This window comes from Nicotiana sylvestris, chromosome 3 (genome assembly GCF_000393655.2).
Source record: "Nicotiana sylvestris chromosome 3, ASM39365v2, whole genome shotgun sequence".
Lineage (NCBI taxonomy): Eukaryota > Viridiplantae > Streptophyta > Magnoliopsida > Solanales > Solanaceae > Nicotiana > Nicotiana sylvestris.
In genome coordinates this window covers 176,519,766-176,545,469 of record NC_091059.1, presented here as the reverse complement: position 1 = coordinate 176,545,469, position 25,704 = coordinate 176,519,766, and the positions used below count along the sequence as shown (strand labels likewise).

General features: G+C 36.4%; 1 protein-coding gene across 1 annotated transcript; it reads right to left on the bottom strand.

Annotated features, from left to right (window-relative positions):
- Window positions 1-1,539: 1,539 nt before the first annotated feature.
- LOC104218364 (F-box/kelch-repeat protein At1g74510-like) lies at window positions 1,540-5,076 on the bottom strand. Its single transcript, XM_009768841.2, has 2 exons — window positions 4,738-5,076; window positions 1,540-3,157 (listed from the first exon to the last, which is right to left on the bottom strand). Exon 2 carries the CDS (start codon window positions 3,113-3,115, stop codon window positions 1,790-1,792), a length of 1,326 nt encoding a protein of 441 aa, XP_009767143.1. The 5' UTR covers window positions 3,116-3,157; window positions 4,738-5,076; the 3' UTR covers window positions 1,540-1,789.
- Between the last annotated feature and the right edge of the window lie 20,628 nt (window positions 5,077-25,704).

Here is a 25,704-nt window from a genome sequence, read left to right as displayed (position 1 = left end):
AGTATCAGTAGCTTAATATACTCACTTATTCCCACAGTTAAATGACACTTAGATATTAGTTTTAAGCAATTATTTGACACTGCCATCATATAGATATTGAATATGAACTTCCTCCTACTAAACAGAGAAGCATAGACAGAATCGACCAACTATAGAAGCACATAAAATTACATCCAACATGGTATTTCTGTTTTCAATTCCAATATGAAAATGCAAATAGAGCTTTCAGAAGATATGCAAAAACTTATATAAGTTATAGACTCTGTAGGCAAGAAAGCAGGATAAGATATCAAAGTTACAGCTCTAACACTATAGATACCTTTTGGGGACAGAAGCAAAGAACCACTATGGCATATCGCAGGCAGCATAATAGTAAGGTAAAAAAAAAAAGGCAAAATACATAAGTTACCCCTTGAACTAAGGACCAAATCCCTAGTACACATTTTTTGCGGATAAAAATCACCTTGCACACTTAACCTTTCTAAAATGTGTCTAATACACGCCTCTTCTGTGTTTGACCACTTTTTTTTAACAAGTGTATACGACGCACCAGTAATGATATGACACGTGTAATTAACTTAAACAAAGAAAAAGAAAATGAAAAACCGTCCTTTTTCAAAACAGAAAGAAAAAGAAAAAGAAAATAACTCGCCGGAACCCTCATCGGCAACATTGTCATCTTCTCCCTCAGTCACCTCCCTCAACAAAAATCATAAATTTCTCCTAATTACATCTTATAATAATCTTCAGCCCCCCACCACAATGCTTCCCCTTCCCTATATCAAGAGCCCCATTTTTCAAAACATAGGACACAAACCAGCAGCCACAAACCCCTCTTCTCCCCATTTTTTTTAATTCTCACATACACCTCTAATCCCCGAGAAACCACCATTGCAAAATTGTTCTTTCATTTCACCCACAAAATTCATCACTAATTAGATTCCAACAAAAAAAAAAGAAATGAAAAAGGAAACACACTGGAGTTATTTATGTCAAATGGGTGATGTGAAAATGGAAAATAGACTACTGCAATGTCAAATGGGTAAAGAGAAGTGGACGAGACTGTTTCCATAGGAAATTTGCATTGTTCAGGTGAAGAAATATATGAAAAATATGTGTGTACGAGCTTCTTGATTATTGTAAATTGTGGATGGTGAATCTGTGAACATGACAGTGAATTAAAACTTAGTGGATATTCTGTGTGCAGGTGAATTGTGGAGTGCAAAAATGTCATCGGCTAAGGCAGATTGGGGAATAGGAAAATGAAAATAACTCCAAAAAAATTTAAAAATGGCCACGTGGCATCCGTATAAAGATTCAGACACAATTTTTAGCACTCACTCGCTTCTCTTGTGTAACTAACACGCGCATGGCACATAGCTAAAGAGGTGTGTATTAGACACATTTTAGAAAGGTTAAGTGTGTAAGGTGATTTTTGTCCGCAAAAAATGTGTGCGAGAGATTTGGTCCTTAGTTCAAGGGGTAACTTATGTATTTTGCCGTAAAAAAATAATAATAAAAATATAAATGAAATTCAGGTTATCATACAACGCAGTTTCAATTATGTTTTCAGTAAAATTTTCCAAATCTTCATGGCAAACTAGAACCTTGTCACTGCTTCAACTTATTGGTCTATGTCACTTCTACACATTATGAATTTCTCAGGTTAACCAATTGATAATGATACAAAATGACAACAGAAGATAAAAAAGTAAACAGGTGACTTTGAGGATCTAAATGCAGAGAGGAGATCATACAGACTTCGATACTCCCATCAAAATAAGACACCTCAGCAACCCATCACTGCACAATTATAGACAAAATTTCCTGAATGTTTTCTGCCCAATAAATTCCAGTTTGGTGCGCCTTCCGTAGGTTCCCAAGAATTAATCTCAATGAATCCCCCATTCAATGCCCTAGGTCCTCCAATAACTATGAGCTGATCTCCACATGCCCTAAATGCAAGCCCCCAACCATTCATAGAAGTCGCATGCTCGGGCAGTCTTCCTACAGTAATCCATAAGTTTCTTCCCTTATCATATTTCCAGAGTTCATTTTCAGCGTAATAAGCAGCGTATAACTCATTCTTTACAACTGCTAAGAGTGGAGGTGCCTTAGCTGCTGCAAGAGCATCATTAGCTCCAGCCCCTCTATTACGTGCTGGGTACATATCAGGTACCTCAATCCAAGACCTTGCTTTCAAATCATACACTTCGCCACAAGTAAGCACGGTTGAATTGCCAACACCAACCCCACCAATTACGTAGAACTTCCCATCCATGAATACACCTGAACACAATTTTCTTGGTTTATTCATGCTTGGGAGAGTCTCCCATGTTCCTGTTTCAGAATTATAAAGCTCCGCCGAGCTTAGTATATTTCCCCTCGAGTCACACCCTCCTGCTACAATTGCAATTTCCCCAAGGCTTGCAGAGCCAAAGAGGCACCTAGGTGTGTTTGTCTTCATCCCCGACGACCATGAGTTTGTGAGGATGCTGTATTTGTAGATGACATGGTACTCTATTTCCTTGCCAAAGACGAGAAGTTCAGTACCAACTGCCAGTGATTCCTTGTCAGAACACATGAAGCATTCATTTGAAGTCATTGTTGGTAAATGCATCCACCTACGACGAATGGGATCAAAAGCCTCCCATTCAAGGAGGTTGCAAGAGAAATAAACCCAATGTTCTATGATACCCATCTGTCTCCTGAGCCTATAAAGTTCTCCACTCTGAATTAATGACCTAAAACTCTGGTTCAATGAAGAAATAGACCCATAATCTGACCTTGAGCAATGAAGCAGGCAATTTATTGAAAGGTCTCGCCCAATTTGGTGGATTAAAGAACTTGAATCAGAATGAGTGCCACTATCATGCTGCTTATCTGATTGTTCCTCTTGAGAGAGCGAAAGATCATGAAGACACTGCATGGTTTCCTCCTTCTCTAGGGCATCAAGCAGCTTTGATGACTTTCTCAAACCAATGTCTGCTACATCCTCCAAAGGACGCTTTCCATTTGAGTGTTCAATAACATGGAAAGCATAGTATATCCACTTGCTCTCTTGCTCACGCGCATAAGGCAAGTCCCTTGAAACAAGATATGATCGCTCCAACATGGTGCCTGATATGCACAGGGGTCGGCAAAAACCACTCCTAGCCTGCAAAAGCAAAGCCCATCTCCTTCCTTAAAAATCATGCCAAATAATCAAATAAGAATTTAATTTTATAGGTATTCAAATAAGAATATTACAGCTACTACAACAGAATCTTTCAATAGAATGAAAACATTAATTAACAGAACCGTACAACTTGGTTGTCTCCAAACACTAGACAGAGCAAGCATATAGTATTCTTTCAATGATAAGAGATCAACAGAAAAGCATGGAAGTCAAATCAAAAGATTTATGGTGCTTCTAACAAAGAAAAATAGGTGAAAGTCGATGCAACATTATAACCAAAACAATTGTGAACGAGCTAAGAAATTACTATTGGAGTACCTGTTAGTTCAAAACCTATGTATAGCCGAAAGCAATGGCACTACAAAAAGGAAGGGCGGAGAAACCGCATGTTTTTACTCCTTTAGGACATCTAATTAGTAGGATTCCGTGGGAAGAGAGAAGGGAAAAAGGATTACCACCATCAATAAGTTTGGATTCATTAGGAAAGAAAGAATGGAAAACCATAACCACCTTTCATGAGTTTTGTTATTAGATTTGTAACCGTCGCAACCATTTTGTTATCGGAAATTCTTTCCAAACATGTGATGCAGGACGCTTCCATGGGAAGTTTTTCACTACTTTTGCAAATATATTCCTCACACTAACAAACTCGAGCGGATAATTTTTCTCCTCCCCATTTGCCTCTTTTTTATTCCAGTGTAACAACTTTCTTGCATTGGATTATCAATTATTCATCAAGTCAGGCAACATAATTCCTTCATGTTGGTTTAGAGTCATTTAATCCAACAATTCACAATGAACACATATAAGTCACAGAAAAGACAATGCATTTATTAACATACATTATGAATTAAGACATAAGGTCTGGTTTATGCACTTTCCCTCTTTGTAGTTTGTACAAGTATTTGAACCGGATCTTTACACAAATAGCTAGCCGGATTCACTATTTACTTTTTCTAGCCGGATACATACACTAGTTATATACGTTTATACATGTATATATTATACACCTTCCGGCTATTTTTAGTTTAAGCGGCGGCTATTGTAGGTTAATTCTTATATTTGGAAAGTTCTCACAACTTACGAAACATCCAAATAACGATAAACTTCATTCAATTTTGTTGCAAATATTTTAATTCAAGCCAATAGTAGCCTGCCTTGATAATTATGAACATTTGATTATATCGTCCACAGTTAGAATAGAAAAAAAATCATCTTTGAGGACTCGTAAGATAAACAGTGAAAACTCATACATTCACAATTTTTTTAAAAAATATATATTTTATCTAGAAAGCACCAAATAAACCTAATAGCAATCCCATGAAACGGAAAAAATCAAGCGAAACTTCTAGGTCCAAGCCCACCAGCTAAGCACCTTATTCTCAAATCTCAATTAATATAAAGCTCATACTCAATGCCAATAGTAAAACTGAAAACTTGCGGAATCAGCAAACTTCATCAAATTAATAAAGAAAGACATATAAAATTGACTGGAAACAAAATTAGAGCAGAAAAAATCAGAACCCAAAAACATCAATATAAAAAGGAAAGTAACTTACTGATTTTTGCGAAATGAAAAATCCACAGGAGTGAAGTTGTTACAAACCCATCAAAACGAAAACTTCAATCCTTAATGTTAAGCAGAAACGGCAGCAACTATTTAACAAGTTCAGTAGACAAGTGTTGTTGGTCAGGACCTTTTCCTTTGTATATTTACATTTGTATGAGGCCCCCTCGAATCTCAGAGACAGACAGCTGTTTTCTTTTTCTCTCAGTCACTCTTTTGAGTATTTATTCTGATGTCTGAGAGAGACAGAGAAATACTGTAGTAGGAAAGATGGAGCGATAATTGCTTTTTCTCTTTTCTTTTCTTTTTCCTGTTGGATTGATTAGTGGCTGATAATAATAAAAAATTCGACTACATTTAGCGGAAAAGATGTGGGTGGTGGCGGTGGGTGGGACCAGAAACGGCAGAGCAACAAAGTGACGGGGTTTCATTGGAAGAAACCGACATTGATAACGGCCGTTTGCGCACGTGTAATTTCTCTTCGCACGCGAAACGGTTTTTGCCTTTTCTATAAAAGGGTATTCCCGCTCTCCGTATGCCGCTCCGTTGTGTTATTTAGCGCTTTGTTCCTTTCAAATTCTTTTTCTGTTCGATCTATTACTTAACATTCGCTTTATTACTCCCTCCATCTTATTTTATATACTCCATAGATTTCTAGAGTCAGACTTTATAATTTTGATCCCGAATTTAAATATAAAAAATAAAATAACTAACAATTAAAATATTTAAAAAGCATATAAAATTTTGTAATAAAAAAAATTATTTGACTCTCGAAATCCGAATTAATCACACAAACTAAGGAGTACTTAACAATGAGTCTTATCTTAGCAACATGACATATATCTTGCATTTATTTAGTACAAATAGCATGTACGTGGGTTTTTCTATTTCATATTTTAGTATCTAATTGGACGATTGACAATATATACTTGGTTTAGATGGTGCATTTTAAGCCATTAAATTGTTGTCTTGAAAGAGAACACCACCAAAATTGGTCAAACTTATAAAATTTTGACTCTCTAGGGTGTGTTTGTATAACGAAAAATGTTTTCTTGGAAAATAAGTAGTTATCTTGTTCATTTTTCGGTGTTTGATACCCAAATTAAAGAAAATGACTTCTTAAGAGTATTCATAAATAATTTAGATATAATAAACATGAAGCCATAAACTTTCAAACCAACAACCTTCCGAACCCACAAATTTCATAAACTTTTGAACCGTTAAACTTTCGAAATCGCGGAATTTCGAACCCCTAAACTTTATAATTTCTAAACCCGTAAACTTCCAGACACATAAACCTCCGAACTCATAACTTTGGAACTTGTAAAATTTTGAACCGATAAATAAAAAATTAAAACTGAAAAATATATTTAAAAAATATTTTTTTTCAGGGAGGGGGGAGGGGACGGGCAGAAAAACGAAAAAAACAGAAATTTGAAATTAAAAAAAAGTAAAAAAAATTTGTGTCCTGGGGAATGGAGGGGGTTGGCGGGATTGGTGGTGCAGAAAAACGAAAAAATAGAAATTTAAAATTACAAAAAAAATAAATTATGTGGGGGAGGGGGTAGTGGTTGGGTGGTGGGTGGTACAGAAAATGAAAAAACAGAAATTCGAAATTTGAAAAAAAAAAAAAAATTTTTTGGAGAGAGGGGGTGGGGAACGTGGGGTGGATTGGTGAGGATGGGGAAGGTTGAGAACGAGTTTTGGAAAATATTTTCCTTTATTTTCATAAGGAAAACATTTTCCTCCAATTGGAGGAAAATGAGTTCATAAGGAAAATATTTTTCAAAATATATAAGCCAATCAAACATGAGAAAATTGAAAAATATAATGTTTTATTTCGTACCCAACACACCTTTAATGTTCTTCAATTTTCGTCGCACTTTTTTTTCCCAGGATTGTAAAAATAGCAAGCTTATAAAAGTTATATTTCTAGTAGACATTTAATTAGCGTTTAATTTACAAACAAAAATCTTCAATATGGATATCGCTGATTTGATAATAGTCTATAAAGTATCTGGGAGGATTGACAAAAAAAGTTAGTTATTAGTATATTTTAGAAGTGACTGAAAGCTATAGTTTCTTCTGAGTTGGAAAGGGTAAAAAAATTAATACACCAATTGAGGAAAAGAGAAGTGTAGAATATAGTTTCTTCTATAAAGTACCAAAGAGCTTAGCAAATATGTTTTATAATTAATGTTTAAGAAAATTTGCGTGCAAAAGTATTTGGTCCTATGTCACCTCTAACTCAATTGGTTTTTTATTTTTTTGTAAATAGATGAATATATATCAATTCACCCACCACAAAACAGACCATATTCGTCATGTAAGACACAGGAAACGACGACAAAAATCCAAACTCAATAGGAATCGAACGAAAGGCCAACTAAACTAATTAAAGTTACTACCCCATCATCTATGATAGTATTAAAGCTTAGGGGTCGTTTGGTAAGAGGTATTAGAAAAAATAATGCAAGCATTAGCTCTGTGCATTACTAATACCTTATTTGGTATACTTGTATTAGTTATACATTATACTTGGTACTATGTTATGTATAAGCAATGCATAAGAAACCATAACATTAGTAATGCAAGGGTTTTTAATGCTTGCATAAACATGGGGAAAGACCTAATTGCCCCCCTCAAATCCCTAATAAAAGCCTTTCCCCATATTATTAGCAAACAAATTTCCTCTTTACGCTTTGGCCATGGAAAAGCACGGTTAATTTTTATCTATAAAGTTAATTTTTATAGTTAAAGTTAAAAATTATGGAGGGTACTTTTGTAAACACCGAATTTTTAAAAAATTATGCAATATTTTAATACATCAAACCAAACAGCGGATAAAAAATAATCTCAGCATAACTAATATCAGCATAACTAATGTCAGTATTACTAATACCAGCATTACTAATACACTCTATTTAGCACTATTGTTATACCTCCTACCAAACGACCCCTTAGTGACTCGAGGAACCAATACGATAATATTTGTAGATATTAATGGATAAGCACGATTTTTAGGTCTCACACTCTAACTCAGATTGAAAATGACAATTTCCCATTATGAGTTATGACAAAGAAACCTTTTAAAGAAAGCTAATTATTATTCAAAATAAAGAATGAAACCCAATAAGTTTGATGGTAAACGCACGTTTTCTACCTCTAATAAAAGCACGATGAAAATAGGGTTCTTAAGAGCAAGCGCGAATGTGTCCGTGAGAAAAAGCTATTGCGCCTTTAGCCGAATAGGAGGACTCCCTAGAAATTCCTTGTTTAGAGAAAGCTGTATAATCAATGAAAAGAGCGGACAATACGATTACTGAAGGTGAGCAGTCTCACATTCTCGAGGAAAAGCAGATGGTGAAAGACCTGGCAAGCACATAAGCTCGATCGGGCCTTACTCACTCAACAAGGTTGCATTGGTTATGTTATCGTTGTTGTAAAAAAATTAATTTTATTTTTGAATTTTTGTATGTACAATTCTGTTTGCTCCATTGATTTTTCTTTTTGGATTGTTCTCCGTGATTCGAGAGCTTAAACAACGTATTTCTCGAACGTATGATGATGCAGACTTCATTGGAATGTATTTGATCTCCATGAAGTGATATTTCCATTAAAGGATGTTATGGATCTTCTTGAAGTATTTGATTTTAATTGTCAAAAAGTATCTAATCAAATATCTTTGTGAATATTCCATGAGTAATAGGATGTTCGAGATGATGTGTGCGTATGCATACACACAATAAAATAAAATATTTGACCACAAACTCATGAACTCTATGTTACAATTGGAGCTAGGGGTGTTCATGGTTCGGTTTGGATCGATTTTTCCCTAAAAAGAAATCAAACCAAGTAAGTTGGTTTTTCAAATATTAGAACCAAACCAAACCAATTAAGTCGGTTTTTTCTCGATTCGGTTTATGTCGGGTTTTTCTTAAATATAAGACATACACTACCAAACACACATTTCGGCGACCACATTTTCAACGTAACACTATCAAATCAATTGCCCTTTGAGAAATCTACTATTTACCAAGATATATTGATGATAATTGAATCAAATAGTGATGAATAATTTAAGGACTCAATTAAAAATATATTATTTTTAATATAACATAGATTCTTACACTTAACAAAAGAAAAATACTAATTAAACTAGAATGTAAAGGTAAAGAACTGTACTAAAAGTGCAAACGATTAATATTTAATATAAATTTTTTAAAACTTTGTATAAAAGTATACATATATATATAGGTGTAATAATAAATTTAAAATAGTTACTCATATATTCGGTTTGGTTCGATTTTTTTAATTAAAACCAAAACCAAACCAAATTTGATCGGTTTTTATATTTCAAAACCAAAATCAAACCAAACCAAAAAGTATCGATTTTTTTGATCGGTTTGATTTGGTTTTCGATTTGATTCGGATTTTCGGATTTTTATAAACACCCCTAATCGGAGCTATTTTTTTTAAAGTTCAAATTCCGCAAAACATTAAGAAATTCAGAAAGCAAATTAATACAATCAAATCATATAATAGGGTGCTAGCACATGACAAGTAAATGATTGGGGCCTAATTCCACATGTTAGACTGACACTACAGTTACCGATATGGCATGAATTGTTACGACTGCCAAGTGCATCAAAAGAGTTCTACTATTTTGGGGTAGTGTTAGTATTCTGGGCCGGGTCCGGGCCGTCGTGGGCCAAACGGGTCGGGCTTCGTGGGCCTGGGCTCTGGCGGTTTCGGGCTTCGTGGGCTCAACGGGTGAAACCGGCCTGTAACGGGCCTAAGTCCACATAGTCCTGGGCTTAACGGGTCGGGATCGTGGGCTTCGCGGGCCTAGCGGGGGTTTTTTTTAAGGCAATTTCTTGTAGTATCATGGCTATATTAAAAATATATATGTAGTATATATGTAGATCTAATTATTAATGTGCTTGACGAAAAAGAAAAATAACAAAACAATAGTAAAAGACTAAATTGTCATGCATAATATATTGTCTTGTAGTATATATATTGTATCTTATGTATATATATTCACATAATATATTTTCTTGTAGTATATATATTGTATCTTATGTATATATATTCTCTTATATATTTTCTTGTAGTATATATATTGTATCTTATTTATATATATTCGCATAATATATTGTCTTGTAGTATATATATTGTATCTTATGTATATATATTCGCATAATATATTGTCTTGTAGTATATATATTGTATCTTATGTATATATATTCTCTTATATATTTTCTTGTAGTATATATATTGTATCTTATGTATATATATTCGCATAATATATTGTCTTGTAGTATATATATTGTATCTTATGTATATATATTCTCTTATATATTTTCTTGTAGTATATATATTGTATCTTATGTATATATATATTCTCTTATATATTTTCTTGTAGTATATATATTGTATCTTATGTATATATATTCGCATAATATATTTTCTTGTAGTATATATATTGTATCTTATGTATATATATTCGCATAATATATTTTCTTGTAGTATATATATTGTATCTTATGTATATATATTCTCTTATATATTTTCTTGTAGTATATATATTGTATCTTATGTATATATTGTAGCTTATAAATAATTCTAAGTAAAGACAAAGAAATATTGCGAAAAGATATTCAAGGGTAGAAGCAATAAATTTTATTACCAAAAATGGCATATCTTTCTTAGTCATCCTTCCCCCAATGGAATGAGCACAACAAGGTACTAATACCACCATTAGAAGGAAAAAAACTAAGGAAGATGTGCCAAAATACAAGTTACATATTAGTCTATGTATTATCTCTAACAAATCTCATAAATCCTTCAAGGTTCGGAGGAGGTTGCGTTGGTGGTGGTGGAAAAGAAGCTTGTTCATCACCACTTCCGGGCGAAGCCGAATCCTCCGCAAGTTCCGCTATCATTTCTTCATAAGCTTCATCTATCGCCGGTTGTGCTTCTGCAATTCCAAAGTTTCTTCTTTCCGAGCGGATCCAATCTCTAAACAGTACTGATTTTTCCAAGCTATCCCTCATAGACGCTCTATGATCACCTATTTGCAGTCTTGCTTGACTGAAAGCGCTCTCTGATGCAACAGTTGAAGCTTGAATTGATAAAATATCCCGAGCCATCCTTGCAAGAACCGGAAAATGTTTTTCCCTTACCTTCCACCATTCCAAAAGATCAAAAGAGTCGTCTGGATTCTCCTTTTCAAGTCCCTGAGACAAATAAACTTGAAGCTCATTTAGATGTGAAGTTTCATCATAATTATCACCTTGAGAACCCCTGAACTCCGTCCAAGATTTAAGAGCTTTTAAGCCCGCAACTCTTTTAGACGATTGTGAGCTAGACGAAGTAGGGGTTGGAATAGTTGGCCTAGCATGTGTAAGCACGTGATTTTTGCCCTATATGAGAATTACTCCCAAAAAATCCAAAAATAAAATGATTTTTCTTTGGTGTGCAATTTTGTGATATTTTGTGATATTTTGAATAATTATTTGTATTTGTTTGTGCGTGTTTATTTGATAAATTAATAAAAAATACAAAAATATGTCGCATTTTGCATGTAGGATTTAATTCTATAGTTGTTAGTAATTAAATTTGTTTTACAAAAATTAAAAAATTACAAAAATAAGGATCGTTTGCATTTTTAGCATTTAATGTCCAAATATACAATTTTATGCTTAATTAATACTTAATTGTGCGTTAATTGTTATTGGGAGTTAATTTGCGCTTTTATAACTTAATTTAATTCTTAATAATAGTTTAAGTATTTTTATAATTTAGTTTTAGAGAAATAAAAGAAGAAAAGAAAGCAAAAATATAAAGAAAGTCGGAATTAGGCCTCTTCTTCAATTTCAAGCCACAGGCCCAAAAATTGGCCCAATCTTCCCTACGACCCAGTCCATTTCGAACTGGGTCGACCCAGTCCATAACCCAAAAGACTCAAACCCCATTTGTCTTTCATTTTTACAAAACAAAAACAAAACAAAAAAAATAGGAGAAGAAAACCCTAAAAATCTAAACCATCCCCCCCCCTCTCTCCTATCTTCTTCTTCTTCCTCAAGCTCACATCCCTTCCTCCCATGGCAGACCTTCCCCCCTCACACCCCTGCCCCCCTCACGTCAACACACACACAACACAACCACTCTCACCCCCACGACATCCCCTCGCTGCCATGGCTGCGTTTTTCAAGTTCGTCGAGCAACTTCTACGCCACCATTGTTGCCCGTAGTTGCTTTCTCCTCCTGCTGTTGCGTTTTCTTCTTCTCCAACACTGCTGCTGCTGCGTTTTTCATCCTTCATGTTGCTGCTGTGTCGTCCAAACAAACCACCACAACTGCTGCCCGCCGCGTCCAGCCATGGACGAGCTTCATCGAGCTCGAACTCGAGCTCCCATGGCTGCCGTTGCATCTTCTCCGACACCGCTGCTGCTACTGTTTCGTGCTGCTGCTCCAGCAGTGTTGTTGCTGCTGCCTTCTGCTTGTGGCGGGCTGCCATTCTTCGTTTTAAACGATGCCAAACGACCACCTTCTTTGGTCGTCCGTTCGTAGTCGTCTTCGACGTCAAGTTATCTTGGTGCGAGATTCGTTCTCGGACAGATTTGTTTACAATCAAAGTTCGTCGTTGATTCATCTCCGGTTAGTTGTTTTTGAGTTTTATTTTTGTCCATATTTTTGTTTGATATTTTCCGGATCCAAAATCGTTAAAGAATTCAATTCTTGTTTTGTTCGTTGTTCATCGTTGAAATTATTTTTCTAGTTTGTTCATGTTCATGTGCTTTGTTAAAATTAATTTTCAGATTTCAAAATAGAAGTTTAATTAGTTGTTTTCATGTTTATTTCATGTTTGTATTATTGTTTAAGTAAGTATTTGTTAGTTTGATGTTTGTTAGATTCAAATTGAAATTTAATCAACTATTTCTTCAATTTGTTTCATGTGTTTATGTATTGTTAGAAATTGTTAATATTGTTAAGTTCAAGTTTAAGTTCATAATTGTTTCTTCGTCGATCTTGTTATTTGTTTAAAGAATTTAGTTGTATTAAAGGAATATATTGCTTTAATCGTTTAATCCGTCATGTTTGTTGTCTTAAAATAGATTCATTCATGTTCATACTTTGTTTGGATGATCTTGAATCCGAATTTTGTATAGTTTGATTTCTTGTTTACCATTTATGATTATTGCTTGAATTGTTATCATAATCTTGTTTAAAGTTTAATATAAAAATTGTTTGTTGTAATGTTGTTAGAGTTGATTTTAAGTTCAATATGATTGAATTTAGAAATCTTCATACTTTGTTTGTTGTTGTTGTTGAATCCGAAAATAGGATTGTTTGTTGCTAAAATATTGTTCAATCAAATTTTAGTTGTTCTTGGTTGTTCAATTTGTGTTCATGTGATTTGTTGTTGAAATGTTGTTAAAATCATGTTCATGTGATATTGTTGTTATGATGTTCATCCGTGTTCATATTGTTGTTTGAACATTGTTAGAAATTGATCATATTGTCTATATTTTGGTTAAGTTTGATTAATTGATGTGTTATAGCTGATGGGTAGTTTGGTAAATTTGTAATACGTTCAGGGGTAGTTTGGTAATTTCAGTAAGATCGGAAGGGGTAGTTTAGGAATTGTACATTTTGTAATTGTTTATTTGAAGCATGGGGGACAAAATGAAATGGGGTGGGTTGTGATATGATTATTTAATATAAAGGGGGGACAAGATTTAAATTAAAGGGGAATCTTGTATTATTTTAAATAAAGCATGGGGGACAAAATATAATGGGGTGGTGTGATATATTTATTTAATGTAATGGGGATGAGTGGGAAGATAATGGGTTTGGTAGAGAAAGGGATTGATTTTAATTGATTTATGGGATGGGATATATATATGTGAAGTCTTGAACACAAAAGGGAGGAGAAATACAGAAAAAAAAAAAACGGGAGAGAGAAACAAATCTGAAAATAAGAGAGAGAAAAGGGCTGAACATTTAAGAGATAGAAAATTCCGAAAAATATTTAAGCTTTCAAATATAAAAAAAAACTAAAAAAAATATTCTGTTTTCTTTTGTTGTTTGAAATCAGAATTAATTGTTGTTTCATAAAAGCTGGAAGCTTTTGTTTTTTTTTGGATTACTACTCCACCGGTCTGTTACTGGGTTGTTACTGTTGCTGGGCTATTGTTGCTGTGTTGTACTGATTTTACTGCTGTTGCTGATTCTCATATTCATTTTCTTTTGCTTCCAATATCAGGTACACAACTGAAAAGCTGTTTATTGTAATCCGAAATATGAAGCGTGAATACATATGAAGAATGAAAATTTGAAGTTTTAATTTCGTTTTTATTTCTTTGTTCCTTTTGTTGATTGTATTTAAGCTATTTCATGAATTACTAAATAATAACTGGAATAAGAAAAAATAACATAAGTTAGTCTTTAATGAATCAGTTCGGCAAAACAGGTTAATTCACTAGTTATGAAGGTTTCAAGATTATCAACAGTAGGTTAATCATGAATAACTAGCTAAATTTAGCTAAGACATGAATTTAAATTAAAACTTCGTAAATTAGGCATTAAGGCATGACTTGAGCTTAATCAAGGTTAGAAGAACGTTTAAGCCTAATAAACTTTCTAATAAGCTTTAGTAATTATGGTTAAATTTAGTTTCAAATGATTGTGAATAATTAATCTCAATAATATTTTTTTAAAAAAAATAACAATGCTAAGTTTTAATCTAGCTATATTTGTTTATTTTGAATATTAGTTGTTGAATTTTTATTTAATTTATAATTTTCGAAATTAAAAATAAAATCCCTTTTTCATCAATATTTGTATGAATCAAGCAATTAGCGTGTCATGTTTTCTTAAATAATAATAATAAAAAAATCTAATTAATTAGGATTTTCTTTATTCATTTTAGAGACTAATTTTAAATAGCAAAATGTAGTCGCTTTAAGATTTATTCATTTAGGAAAATAAATGAGATGAGCCTCGCTTAATAAAATGTATAGATTGCGGGGCCCTCAATAAATGTACATTTAATTGCTTAGAATTAAGGAGGAGTCGTTTTAGCAAATTTCACGGCTCTACCCCAAAGTAATAAATCGCTAATTGCTTTAGGCGCGATATAATAATAATACATTCTTAAACACGGGTATGCATTTATGCGACCCAAATCCAAATCCCAAAACATTGAATAAAAATACGTTCCGGATCGTGGATGCATTTTATGTGTCCCAATCCAAAGACATGTTTTTAAACGATGTTCACAATTTTTTTTTAAAATAATAATAATAATAAAGTGGTAAAGAGTTAAAATTGGCACATCGGTTCATAATTGTATTAAAATCAGATAAATAAGCCAAATATGACAATTGAGCGACCGTGCTAGAACCACGGAACTCGGGAATGCCTAACACCTTCTCCCGGGTTAACAGAATTCCTTATCCGGATTTCTGGTTCGCGGACTGTAATATGGAGTCATTCTTTTCCTCGATTCGGGATTAAACTGGTGACTTGGGACACCCTAAATCTCCCAAGTGGCGACTCTGAAATAAATAAACAAATCCCGTTTCGACTGTCCTTTAATTGGAAAAAACTCCTACGCCCTTCGCGGGGTCGGAAAAAGGAGGTGCGACAGCTCTGGCGACTCTGCTGGGGATTTAACCCAGAACCAGCGGTTCAGGGTTAGAAATTCGAGCTCATATAAATTGTTATATTTGGTTTTATCTGATTTTTACATGTTTGAGCCTAATGTGCTAAATGTTGCTTTTACCGCTTTGATATTACGTGAACTGTGTATAAACTGTGCCGAAACCCATCTCCTCTCTGAGTCTTCTAAATCATGAAGAAGGGTGTACTTCGTACGACTTCTTTTCTGTATAGTGTAAAATCCCAATTTAGAACGAGGTTCGGACAAGTTGCTAAGCCGGTGAAGCTTCTGTATTCCCGGTACGCTACCCCCCCTCGGCTCGAGCTGTCCGCTCGGGTAAGCCAGGTCTAGAACAAACACCCAGGTTCTGAACCTAGTATAACAAAGCCACATGCCGGATCCCTAGTAGGAACGTTTGTTTGCATCACGTGCATCTGACTTTGGAGGCTCAACACAGGGGTTGGGTCTGTCTAGGACAGGTGCACCAAAAATGAAAATGACCATCCTGATGCATCTTACTTGTTACTACTTGCGCATTAATTTGATACGGACTTGTGTGTTGACTGACTTGTGAATATCAGGAATAATATTTTGAAAAAAAATAGAAATAGCGGTTAGGGAATTGATTGTTTATTTTGAAAAGAAAACAAATGCCCAAATACTGTCAAAACTCTGCTGAAATTTTTGAGAAAAAAAAATATGTCTTATTAGTTTGTTTTATTAAAAGCTAAGAAAAGAAAAAAAAGAGTCGTTGTTCTGTTTTGTTTTTCAAAAAATAAAAATAGAAAAAAATATATAGTTTGTCTTGCCATGAAAATGAAAATGAAAAAGAGTCTTCTTTTTAAAATGTTTTTTTATTATTTATTTGCTTATGAAAATGCAAAAAAAAAAAAATCTTTCATTATTTGTCGCAAATATATATATCTGAAAAGTTTTTTTTTATTTCCAAAAAATATATATATCTTTATTTGTTGCAAAGAGTATTTGTCTTGCCAAGAAAATTCAAAGTAAAATTCCAAAAAAGATATGTCTTGCAAAAAATAATATAAATATCTTTATTTTCCATTGTTGATAAAACAAAAATAATAAAAATGTTTTTTTTAAAAAAAAAAAATCCGAAAATATTTTGATACTTCTTTCAAAATTGAAAAGAAAATTCAAAATTCAAAAAATATTTTTTAGAAGCATTTCTTTTATCAAAAGTAAAATTCCAAAAATATTTTCTTTTTTTTCTTTAGAATAAGAAAAAAAAACAAATGAAAATTCAAAAAAAAAAAAAAAAAAACTTCCTTTTACTTTTGAAATTCTAAAAGTTCAAATCAAAAGAAAAGGAATTTTTACAAGTCTTTCTTTCAAAAAGAAATCAATCAAAAAATATATATATATATATACTTCCTTTCTTCTTTTGAAGCAGTTCTTTCACAGTTCCAATTAAAAAAAATAATATATTAGTTTATTTACTTATTCGCGAGGCCCGAACTACGCGGGTTTGATTCTCACCGGATGTGAGATACGTAGGCAACCCTCATCGGGTCCAACCCCCTTTTTGCTAAAATAGTCAAAAGCCAAAAAAATAAATAAAAAACGTGTCAAAATTTTTTATTTTGTCATAAATAAGTCTATTGGTGTCCAACCTTCCCTTTTGCTAAAATAGCCAAAAAAAAAAAACATGTCAAAATTTTAATTTTGTCATAGAGAAGTCAGGTGACGCTGTTTTATGAAGACATAGCCGAATGTTCCCGAAAGGGACGCCGGGAGGCTGACTTTGCATAAACAGCCACCTTTGGGTCATTTTTAAGATTTTGACCAGTTGACCCACACAGCCTTAAAAATCTTCGTCCCCGAGGCGTTGAAAGGCCGTGTTTGCAATATTGACTTTTCTAATTCGAAAAATGATAAAAAGAGTCATAAATAAGTCGGGTGATGCTGTTTTGTCAAAAATAGCCGAATGTTCCCGAGAGGGACGCCGGAAGGCTGACTTTGCATAAATAGCCACTTTTTTGGGTCCTGTTTAGGATTTTGGTCTAGTTGACCCACACAGCCCTATAAATCTTCGTCCCCGAGGCGCTGAAGGGCCGTGTTTGCAACATCAGGTTTTTAGTATAATTTGAAAAGAAAAAAAAAGAGTCAGCGGTCAGGTGAATACCGTTTGGATTTTTTTTAGTCAAAATAACCCGAGCCAACTTCGGCCGCGTCTTGAACCGTTCTTGCCGAAATAACCTTAGAGTATCTGTCAGTTGTCGAAAGGTTATTTTCGTAAAAGAATGGACAAGTGTGTAAAGTGTCATAAAATAATCCTCCCCGGCCTCAAATTCATGTGAAAGTTGGAAGGGGCCACATTTGCAAAAATAACCGTTTGGTTGCATTTGTCAAACGGGGAAAGAAATTGGCCATTTGTAAATCTTTTAATTAGAATATGTGGGTTGTTTGATTTTCCAGCTTGTAGGTCATCTTCAAACCTTTGAAACTCAGTTTGTTTTAACATGAAAATTGAAAAAAAAATGTTTAGCATTGTTTATCTTTTATTGGGTCCGAACTACGCTCGGTCTGATTCATGCGGGGTCATGATACGTAGGCAATCTCCATAAGATTCGACCACCACCAAAATAAAAAAATATAAAAAAATATAATAATAAATAAATAAAAGAGAGTGTGGAAGATTTTCAGGGGGGCACAATTGTCTAACTGCTTAGGTACATTGTATCTCTGATACATGATTGTCTGTCCAATGCCCTAACACTAACGTGATGGCTTCCCTTTGATGTGTCCATATATAGAAAGTGGTTGGTTGTGGTAACTCCTCCCTGCAAAGCAAAATCAAAGGACAATGGCTCCGAACCGCAGAACCGAGTGGATCGGTACTGATGACCAACAACAATTGGTCGAACAGAACAACAGGTTGGTAGAAGAAGTGAAAATGCTGAGACAGCATGTGGCAGACATGTATCAGGCATGGATAACGGGAAAAGCACCACCCCCTCCACCGCCAAGCCTCTTGAACTCGGTCATTTCCCAAGCACCCAACACCATAATGGAAGATTCTCCATACTCTCCATCCCAACCCATTTATGGCAGCTTTCCCAGCTATCCGAGTAGCTCCATCACTCTTCAATGTTTCTCCGCTCCCCAACACCACTTCTTTCCCCGTGACCTCAAAAGCCATACCTCACTTCCCAGGTACCCGACTCCACGAAATGCTTACCCACCCATACAAGCCTACCAAAAGCCATCTGGATCAGGTTTCCGGCCCTGTCAACATGCAAGAATGAAGAGGTTGCTGAAACGAGAAAAGGCTCTCACCCCTATCGGGGTATCTTATGCCAGTCTGTTTGAAAGGCTAAGGCATGCTGGCTCGATTGAACCACTCCCCGCATGTACTCCAAATCCACTTGCAAGGAGCTTTGATCCGGCAGCGCGATGCGCCTACCACTCCAATGTCATAGGGCACAACATTGAGAGCTGTCATAGTTGGAGAAGGGAAGTAGAGAAAATGATCCGAGAAGGGCGGGTTGTGATTAATAACAGTGACATGGAGCACTCGAACCCCCTCGAGAACTTGCCGACGGAGGTTGATGAGATTGAAGCTGGTAATGGTCTCGGCAGTATTGATGCAAAGCTCAGTGGCTAAAATGCCAATTTTGATAAAGTGGGAGGACGTTTTGTTCCTTGGTCAGCAAGAGAGAAGCTTGTGGTGGCTCATTTTGTTGTCATTTCTGTTGTTCGGATTATTAGGGTTATAAGTCGGATGTTGTCTTGTCCAGTTTGTTTTAGGATTTTGTTCTGGATTGTTTTGTTTGTTTTGTTATTTAAACCATTTCACCGGTAGTCTAATACAAAATCCGGTCTTTTATTATTTCCAGTCATCTTTTTGTTTAGTCCTTTTATCATTTTTGTTCAATGCCGATTCTAGGGACATGACATGCGCACCCAGTTTGGGCCTAGTCTTAAAAGTTAATCATAAAACCCTGAGAAGGTGATCAAAGCATTTAAAGGAAATAAGAACGGTTTGAGATTATTTGGAGCCCGAGTCATGTGGAACTGGGGCAAACACAAAGAAAACCGTTAAATAAAGATTCGCCTAAATTGGCATGAGGGTCGTTCATAATAAAAGAGAATGAGAGTGTCGCCCAACGGTGCTTTAGAAGTGACAAATGAACAAACATATGTTTAACATAATTGTCAAGCCCAGCACCGTCGGAAGAGACTATAAATCTATTGTTTGTTCTGTTGTTTGCATTTGGCATGTTTTGAAGACTGGAATGACGAAGGCATTTTGTTCTGCTACCTAAACACTTTATCCTTCGTTACTCCTTTTTAGCCTTACTTATTTTTCTTTCATACCCCTCGTTCGGAATCAGTAAAAACGACTAGAAAACGCGAGCATGGCATGAAAACATGAAAAAAAAAGAGAAGAAAAAAGAAAGAAAAAAAAAGAAGAAAAGAAAACAACAAAAAGAAAAAAAAAAGAAAAATGATAACAAAAAAAAAAGTCGGAATGAAAAGAGGAATTGGGAACTACGTTTGACCTGATTCCTCAAAGAAGATACGTAGGCGCTTCACAGCTCGGTCATAGGGTGCATAGTGTGCATAATGTGCATGGTATGCATGGTGTAATAAATAAAAATAAAAAAAAATTAATAAATAATCCCCAAGCAAGAAACTGGGGCAAGGGTTGCGCTTGTGGTAAGCAAAATTGGTTCCGAATGTTGTAATTTTAAACCTCCAATTTATTTTGTTTTGAGCCTTTAATACCCTTTCTTTCTAAGCCTATCCAAAAAACCCACATTACGGTCCAAAGAAAGACCTTCTGATCAGTCTGCAAAAGATGCCAAGTCAGACAAATGAGAGTCTTACCGGCGAACATAACACTCTTTTCCACAACAGAAAGGACTCTAATCTCCAGCAGAGAGAGTCATACCGGCAACACTCCAAATCCCCAGCGGGAAAGTGATACAAATGAGAGAGTCTTATCGGTGAAAATCTTCACGGACACCATAAGGCGATGAAAGCTGAGAGAAAAACCAAAATGAGAGAGGCTTGATAGTGAAAACCCTTCGGGCACTACAAGTCGAATAAGATTAGGAATCAGATGGAGAATTGCCAATTGAAGGTCTTGAAAGACGATTGACGGCAGAGGATAGGCCACATGTGCATGTCATGACCATTAGAGTCGTTGTTTTCGTTTGATAGGTTTTTATTTATAGTTTCTTTTGTAAAAGAGTCATCGTTTCCTTTGTCTTTTATTTTGTTTCTTTTATCTTTCTCCTTTCATAAAAAATTTTCCCCAATAGAGTCTGTCCGGTCAGAACAAGTATGAAATGACTTCAAAATATGTCATCAGCTTCCCAATTATACAAAATGAGATCTGACTAGTGCATCCAAATGGTGTAGTCAGCGAGGAACAAGCGCGAGGCCAGTGTCAAGAAAATATCCCCAGCAAAAGGGAATTGACAAAAGGATTGACGAGTGTCAAAAGGGATATCCTTGCCAAAACCAAAGTTATAAACCTCAAGGCCAAAACCCGTGGGCAAATCAAGGAGAGCAATGAGCATGATTTGGGAAATTCATACTAGGACTAAAAGGTCGGGGAAATGCCAGCTTCCGAGCTATGTCACAAAAGAAGACGGATATCCCCAGCAGGAAGGGATTATCCCCAGCACATAATATCATCCCCAACAAGCTGTGGAACGCAGAGCAAGGAAGGAGAAAGGGAAAAGCCATCCCAGTAGGGGTATCACAACCAACCACCATGTTTTAAACTAACAAATTTTGTTTGATTTGAAACAGGTAAAGGAAATGGCATTGATGCCAGAAATGCATGCCGCAAGGGATATTATCAAACTGGGGCAGAAAATTTTCCTTCCGCTTAGAAAATTTTCTGGAAGTCAGGTACCCATGCGGGGAAGAATAAAGATAACACCAGTCTCAAGGGAAGTGGTCTTAGAACCAGTGTTGCCCCCAACATAATAAGTTTCTATGGAGGAAGTTGTTCCCCAGCAAAGGGATGAAACTTGAGCTCAGTGAAGCACTAGTTCTGAAAGAATCAGAATCCCCCAACGGTGTTATCCTCGACAGCGTTATCCCCAGCTGATAACATTTTACCCCCCAACAGGTAAGTAAATAATTCCCCAACAGTGTTATCCCCAGCAAGTATTCGAGGTAAGACATTTTCAAGTCTTAAGGATATTTTGGGTTCATCCGCCCTCGAATAGGATATTTTGGGTTCATCCGCCCTCGAATAGGATATTTTTGGTTCATCCGCCCTCAAATAGGATATTTTGGGTTCATCCGCCCTCGAATAGGATATTTTGGGTTCATCCGCCCTCGAATAGGATATTTTGGGTTCATCCGCCCTCGAATAGGATATTTTGGGTTCATCCGCCCTCGAATAGGATATTTTGGGTTCATCCGCCCTCGAATAGGATATTTTGGGTTCATCCGCCCTCGAATAGGATATTTTGGGTTCATCCGCCCTCGAATAGGATATTTTGGGTTCATCCGCCCTCGAATAGGATTTTATTTTCAAAGTTGTTGTTGAAGCCAGGCGCCCACCTGAATAACGAAAGGAATACTTTTCTTGTCTGTCCATTGCATATTTTAGGCGCCCACCTGTATAACAAGGGAATACATTCCACGCCTTTGCCAATAGGAGACGCACTTCCTAAGTCTAGTTCTGCCAATAGGAGACGCACTTCCTAAGTTAGTTTCACCCATAGGAGACGCATTTCCTCCTAAGTTTAGTTTTACCCATAGGAGACGCATTTCCTCCTAAGTTTAGTTTACCCATAGGAGACGCATTTCCTCCTAAGTTTAGTTTACCCATAGGAGACGCATTTCCTCCTAAGTTTAGTTTACCCATAGGAGACGCATTTCCTCCTAAATTTACTTTTACCCATAGGAGACGCATTTCCTCCTAAGTTTAGTTTACCCATAGGAGACGCATTTCCTCCTAAGTTTAGTTTACCCATAGGAGACGCATTTCCTCCTAAATTTACTTTTACCCACAGGAGACGCATTTCCTCCTAAGTTTAGTTTTACCCACAGGAGACGCATTTCCTCCTAAGTTTAGTTTTACCCATAGGAGACGCATTTCCTCCTAAGTTTAGTTTTACCCATAGGAGACGCATTTCCTCCTAAGTTTAGTTTACCCATAGGAGACGCATTTCCTCCTAAGTTTAGTTTACCCATAGGAGACGTATTTCCTCCTAAATTTACTTTTACCCATAGGAGACGCATTTCCTCCCAAGTTTAGTTTACCCATAGGAGACGCATTTCCTCCTAAGTTAGCATTGAAGTTGGGAGCCCGCCCATATAATAGAGGCATACATTTCTGTCCTTTTACTTTCAGTTCTAGGTCGCCCACCAGTAGAATGCGGGAATACATTTCAGTTCTAGGTCGCCCACCAGTAAAATGCGGGAATACATTTCAGTTCTAGGTCGCCCACCAGTAAAATGCGGGAATACATTTCAGTTCTAGGTCGCCCACCAGTAGAATGCGGGAATACTTTTAAGTTCTAGGTCGCCCACCAGTATAATGCGGGAATACTTTCTGTTCTAGGTCGCCCACCAGTAAAATGCGGGAATACATTTCAGTTCTAGGTCGCCCACCAGTAAAATGCGGGAATACATTTCAGTTCTAGGTCGCCCACCAGTAAAATGCGGGAATACATTTCAGTTCTAGGTCGCCCACCAGTAGAATGCGGGAATACATTTCAGTTCTAGGTCGCCCACCAGTAAAATGCGGGAATACATTTCAGTTCTAGGTCGCCCACCAGTAAAATGCGGGAATACATTTCAGTTCTAGGTCGCCCACCAGTAGAATGCGGGAATACTTTTAAGTTCTAGGTCGCCCACCAGTATAATGCGGGAATACTTTCAGTTCTAGGTCGCCCACCAGTAAAATGCGGGAATACATTTCAGTTCTAGGTCGCCCACCAGTAGAATGCGGGAATACATTTCAGTTCTAGGTCGCCCACCAGTAAAATGCGGGAATACATTTCAGTTCTAGGTCGCCCACCAGTAAAATGCGGGAATACTTTCTGTTCTAGGTCGCCCACCAGTAAAATGCGGGAATACATTTCAGTTCTAGGTCGCCCACCAGTAGAATGCGGGAATACTTTTAAGTTCTAGGTCGCCCACCAGTATAATGCGGGAATACTTTCTGTTCTAGGTCGCCCACCAGTAAAATGCGGGAATACATTTCAGTTCTAGGTCGCCCACCAGTAAAATGCGGGAATACTTTTAAGTTCTAGGTCGCCCACCAGTATAATGCGGGAATACTTTCTGTTCTAGGTCGCCCACCAGTAAAATGCGGGAATACATTTCAGTTCTAGGTCGCCCACCAGTAAAATGCGGGAATACTTTCTGTTCTAGGTCGCCCACCAGTAAAATGCGGGAATACATTTCAGTTCTAGGTCGCCCACCAGTAAAATGCGGGAATACATTTCAGTTCTAGGTCGCCCACCAGTAAAATGCGGGAATACTTTTAAGTTCTAGGTCGCCCACCAGTAAAATGCGGGAATACATTTCTGTTCTAGGTCGCCCACCAGTAAAATGCGGGAATACATTTCAGTTCTAGGTCGCCCACCAGTAAAATGCGGGAATACTTTCTGTTCTAGGTCGCCCACCAGTAAAATGCGGGAATACATTTCAGTTCTAGGTCGCCCACCAGTAAAATGCGGGAATACTTTTAAGTTCTAGGTCGCCCACCAGTATAATGCGGGAATACTTTCTGTTCTAGGTCGCCCACCAGTAAAATGCGGGAATACATTTCAGTTCTAGGTCGCCCACCAGTAAAATGCGGGAATACTTTCTGTTCTAGGTCGCCCACCAGTAAAATGCGGGAATACTTTATGTTCTAGGTCGCCCACCAGTAAAATGCGGGAATACTTTATGTTCTAGGTCGCCCACCAGTAAAATGCGGGAATACATTTCAGTTCTAGGTCGCCCACCAGTAAAATGCGGGAATACATTTCTGTTCTAGGTCGCCCACCAGTAAAATGCGGGAATACATTTCAGTTCTAGGTCGCCCACCAGTAAAATGCGGGAATACTTTCTGTTCTAGGTCGCCCACCAGTAAAATGCGGGAATACATTTCAGTTCTAGGTCGCCCACCAGTAGAATGCGGGAATACTTTTAAGTTCTAGGTCGCCCACCAGTATAATGCGGGAATACATTTCAGTTCTAGGTCGCCCACCAGTAAAATGCGGGAATACTTTCTGTTCTAGGTCGCCCACCAGTAAAATGCGGGAATACATTTCAGTTCTAGGTCGCCCACCAGTAAAATGTGGGAATACTTTCAGCTCTAGGTCGCCCACCAGTATAATGCGGGCATACATTTCATAATTTTGCATTGAAGCAACCTTTTAGTCTTGTATTACAGATTTTGGAATCAGTAACCCCACCAGAAGGCGGAAGGTTACAATAGGAATCCCAAGCAGTAAACAATAAAATCCCCAGCACCAGGAAGCAGAAGGTTGCAACAAGAGGTCCCAGCACAAATTCAAGTGCATGTGTCAAAAGGAAGAAAAGCATCAAAAGAAAAGCACCGGAGGAAACACAAGCCGACAAGAAAGCAAGGAAACAAGAACAAATTTTAGTCTAGCCTAGCTTCTTGTTTTCTTTTAAGCACGGTGTAACAAGGAGATCGGTAAGCAGTGATAACAACATGCAACAGCAGTAACATCGCAGTCCCACGGTAGTCCCAGCTACCAAAAACTTCCCGAACTACATTGACCTGATTCCTGTTTAGCCCAGGATATGTAGGAAACCTTTGAAGCAAAGGTTCGGTCAAATCTTTTTCAAAAAATGCTTCAACGGAGTACTCGGATGGGCAAAAATCGCTCGCTTTATCTTTGCACGAAAACCCTTCGTGTCTCCGGGCAAAGAGGGGCAGCTGTAAGCACGTGATTTGCATTATAAACTGTTTGAGCATTAATTTTAATTGAAGCTTTTGCATCTGCAAGTGTAGCAATTTCCTCATTTGAAAGATCTAAAGCCTTATAAATATTTGAATACCAAAAATGAGGACCTCCCAATTTCATTGTAGGATTTAGCATTGCAGCAAGACCATAAATAGGAGGGATAGGAAAAAAATATTTTTTAAACTTTTGTTTCATTTCATTTATAGCAAGTTCATAAATGTCCCCACCCTCACCAAATTCAACAAACAAATCAGATAGTGCTGCAATATAAACTAAACAGTTTGAAATAGTAGGATAATATTGCCCAGAAAATGCATTTGTAGCAATTTGAAAATGTTCTAAAAAATCTAAAAGAATTTTAACA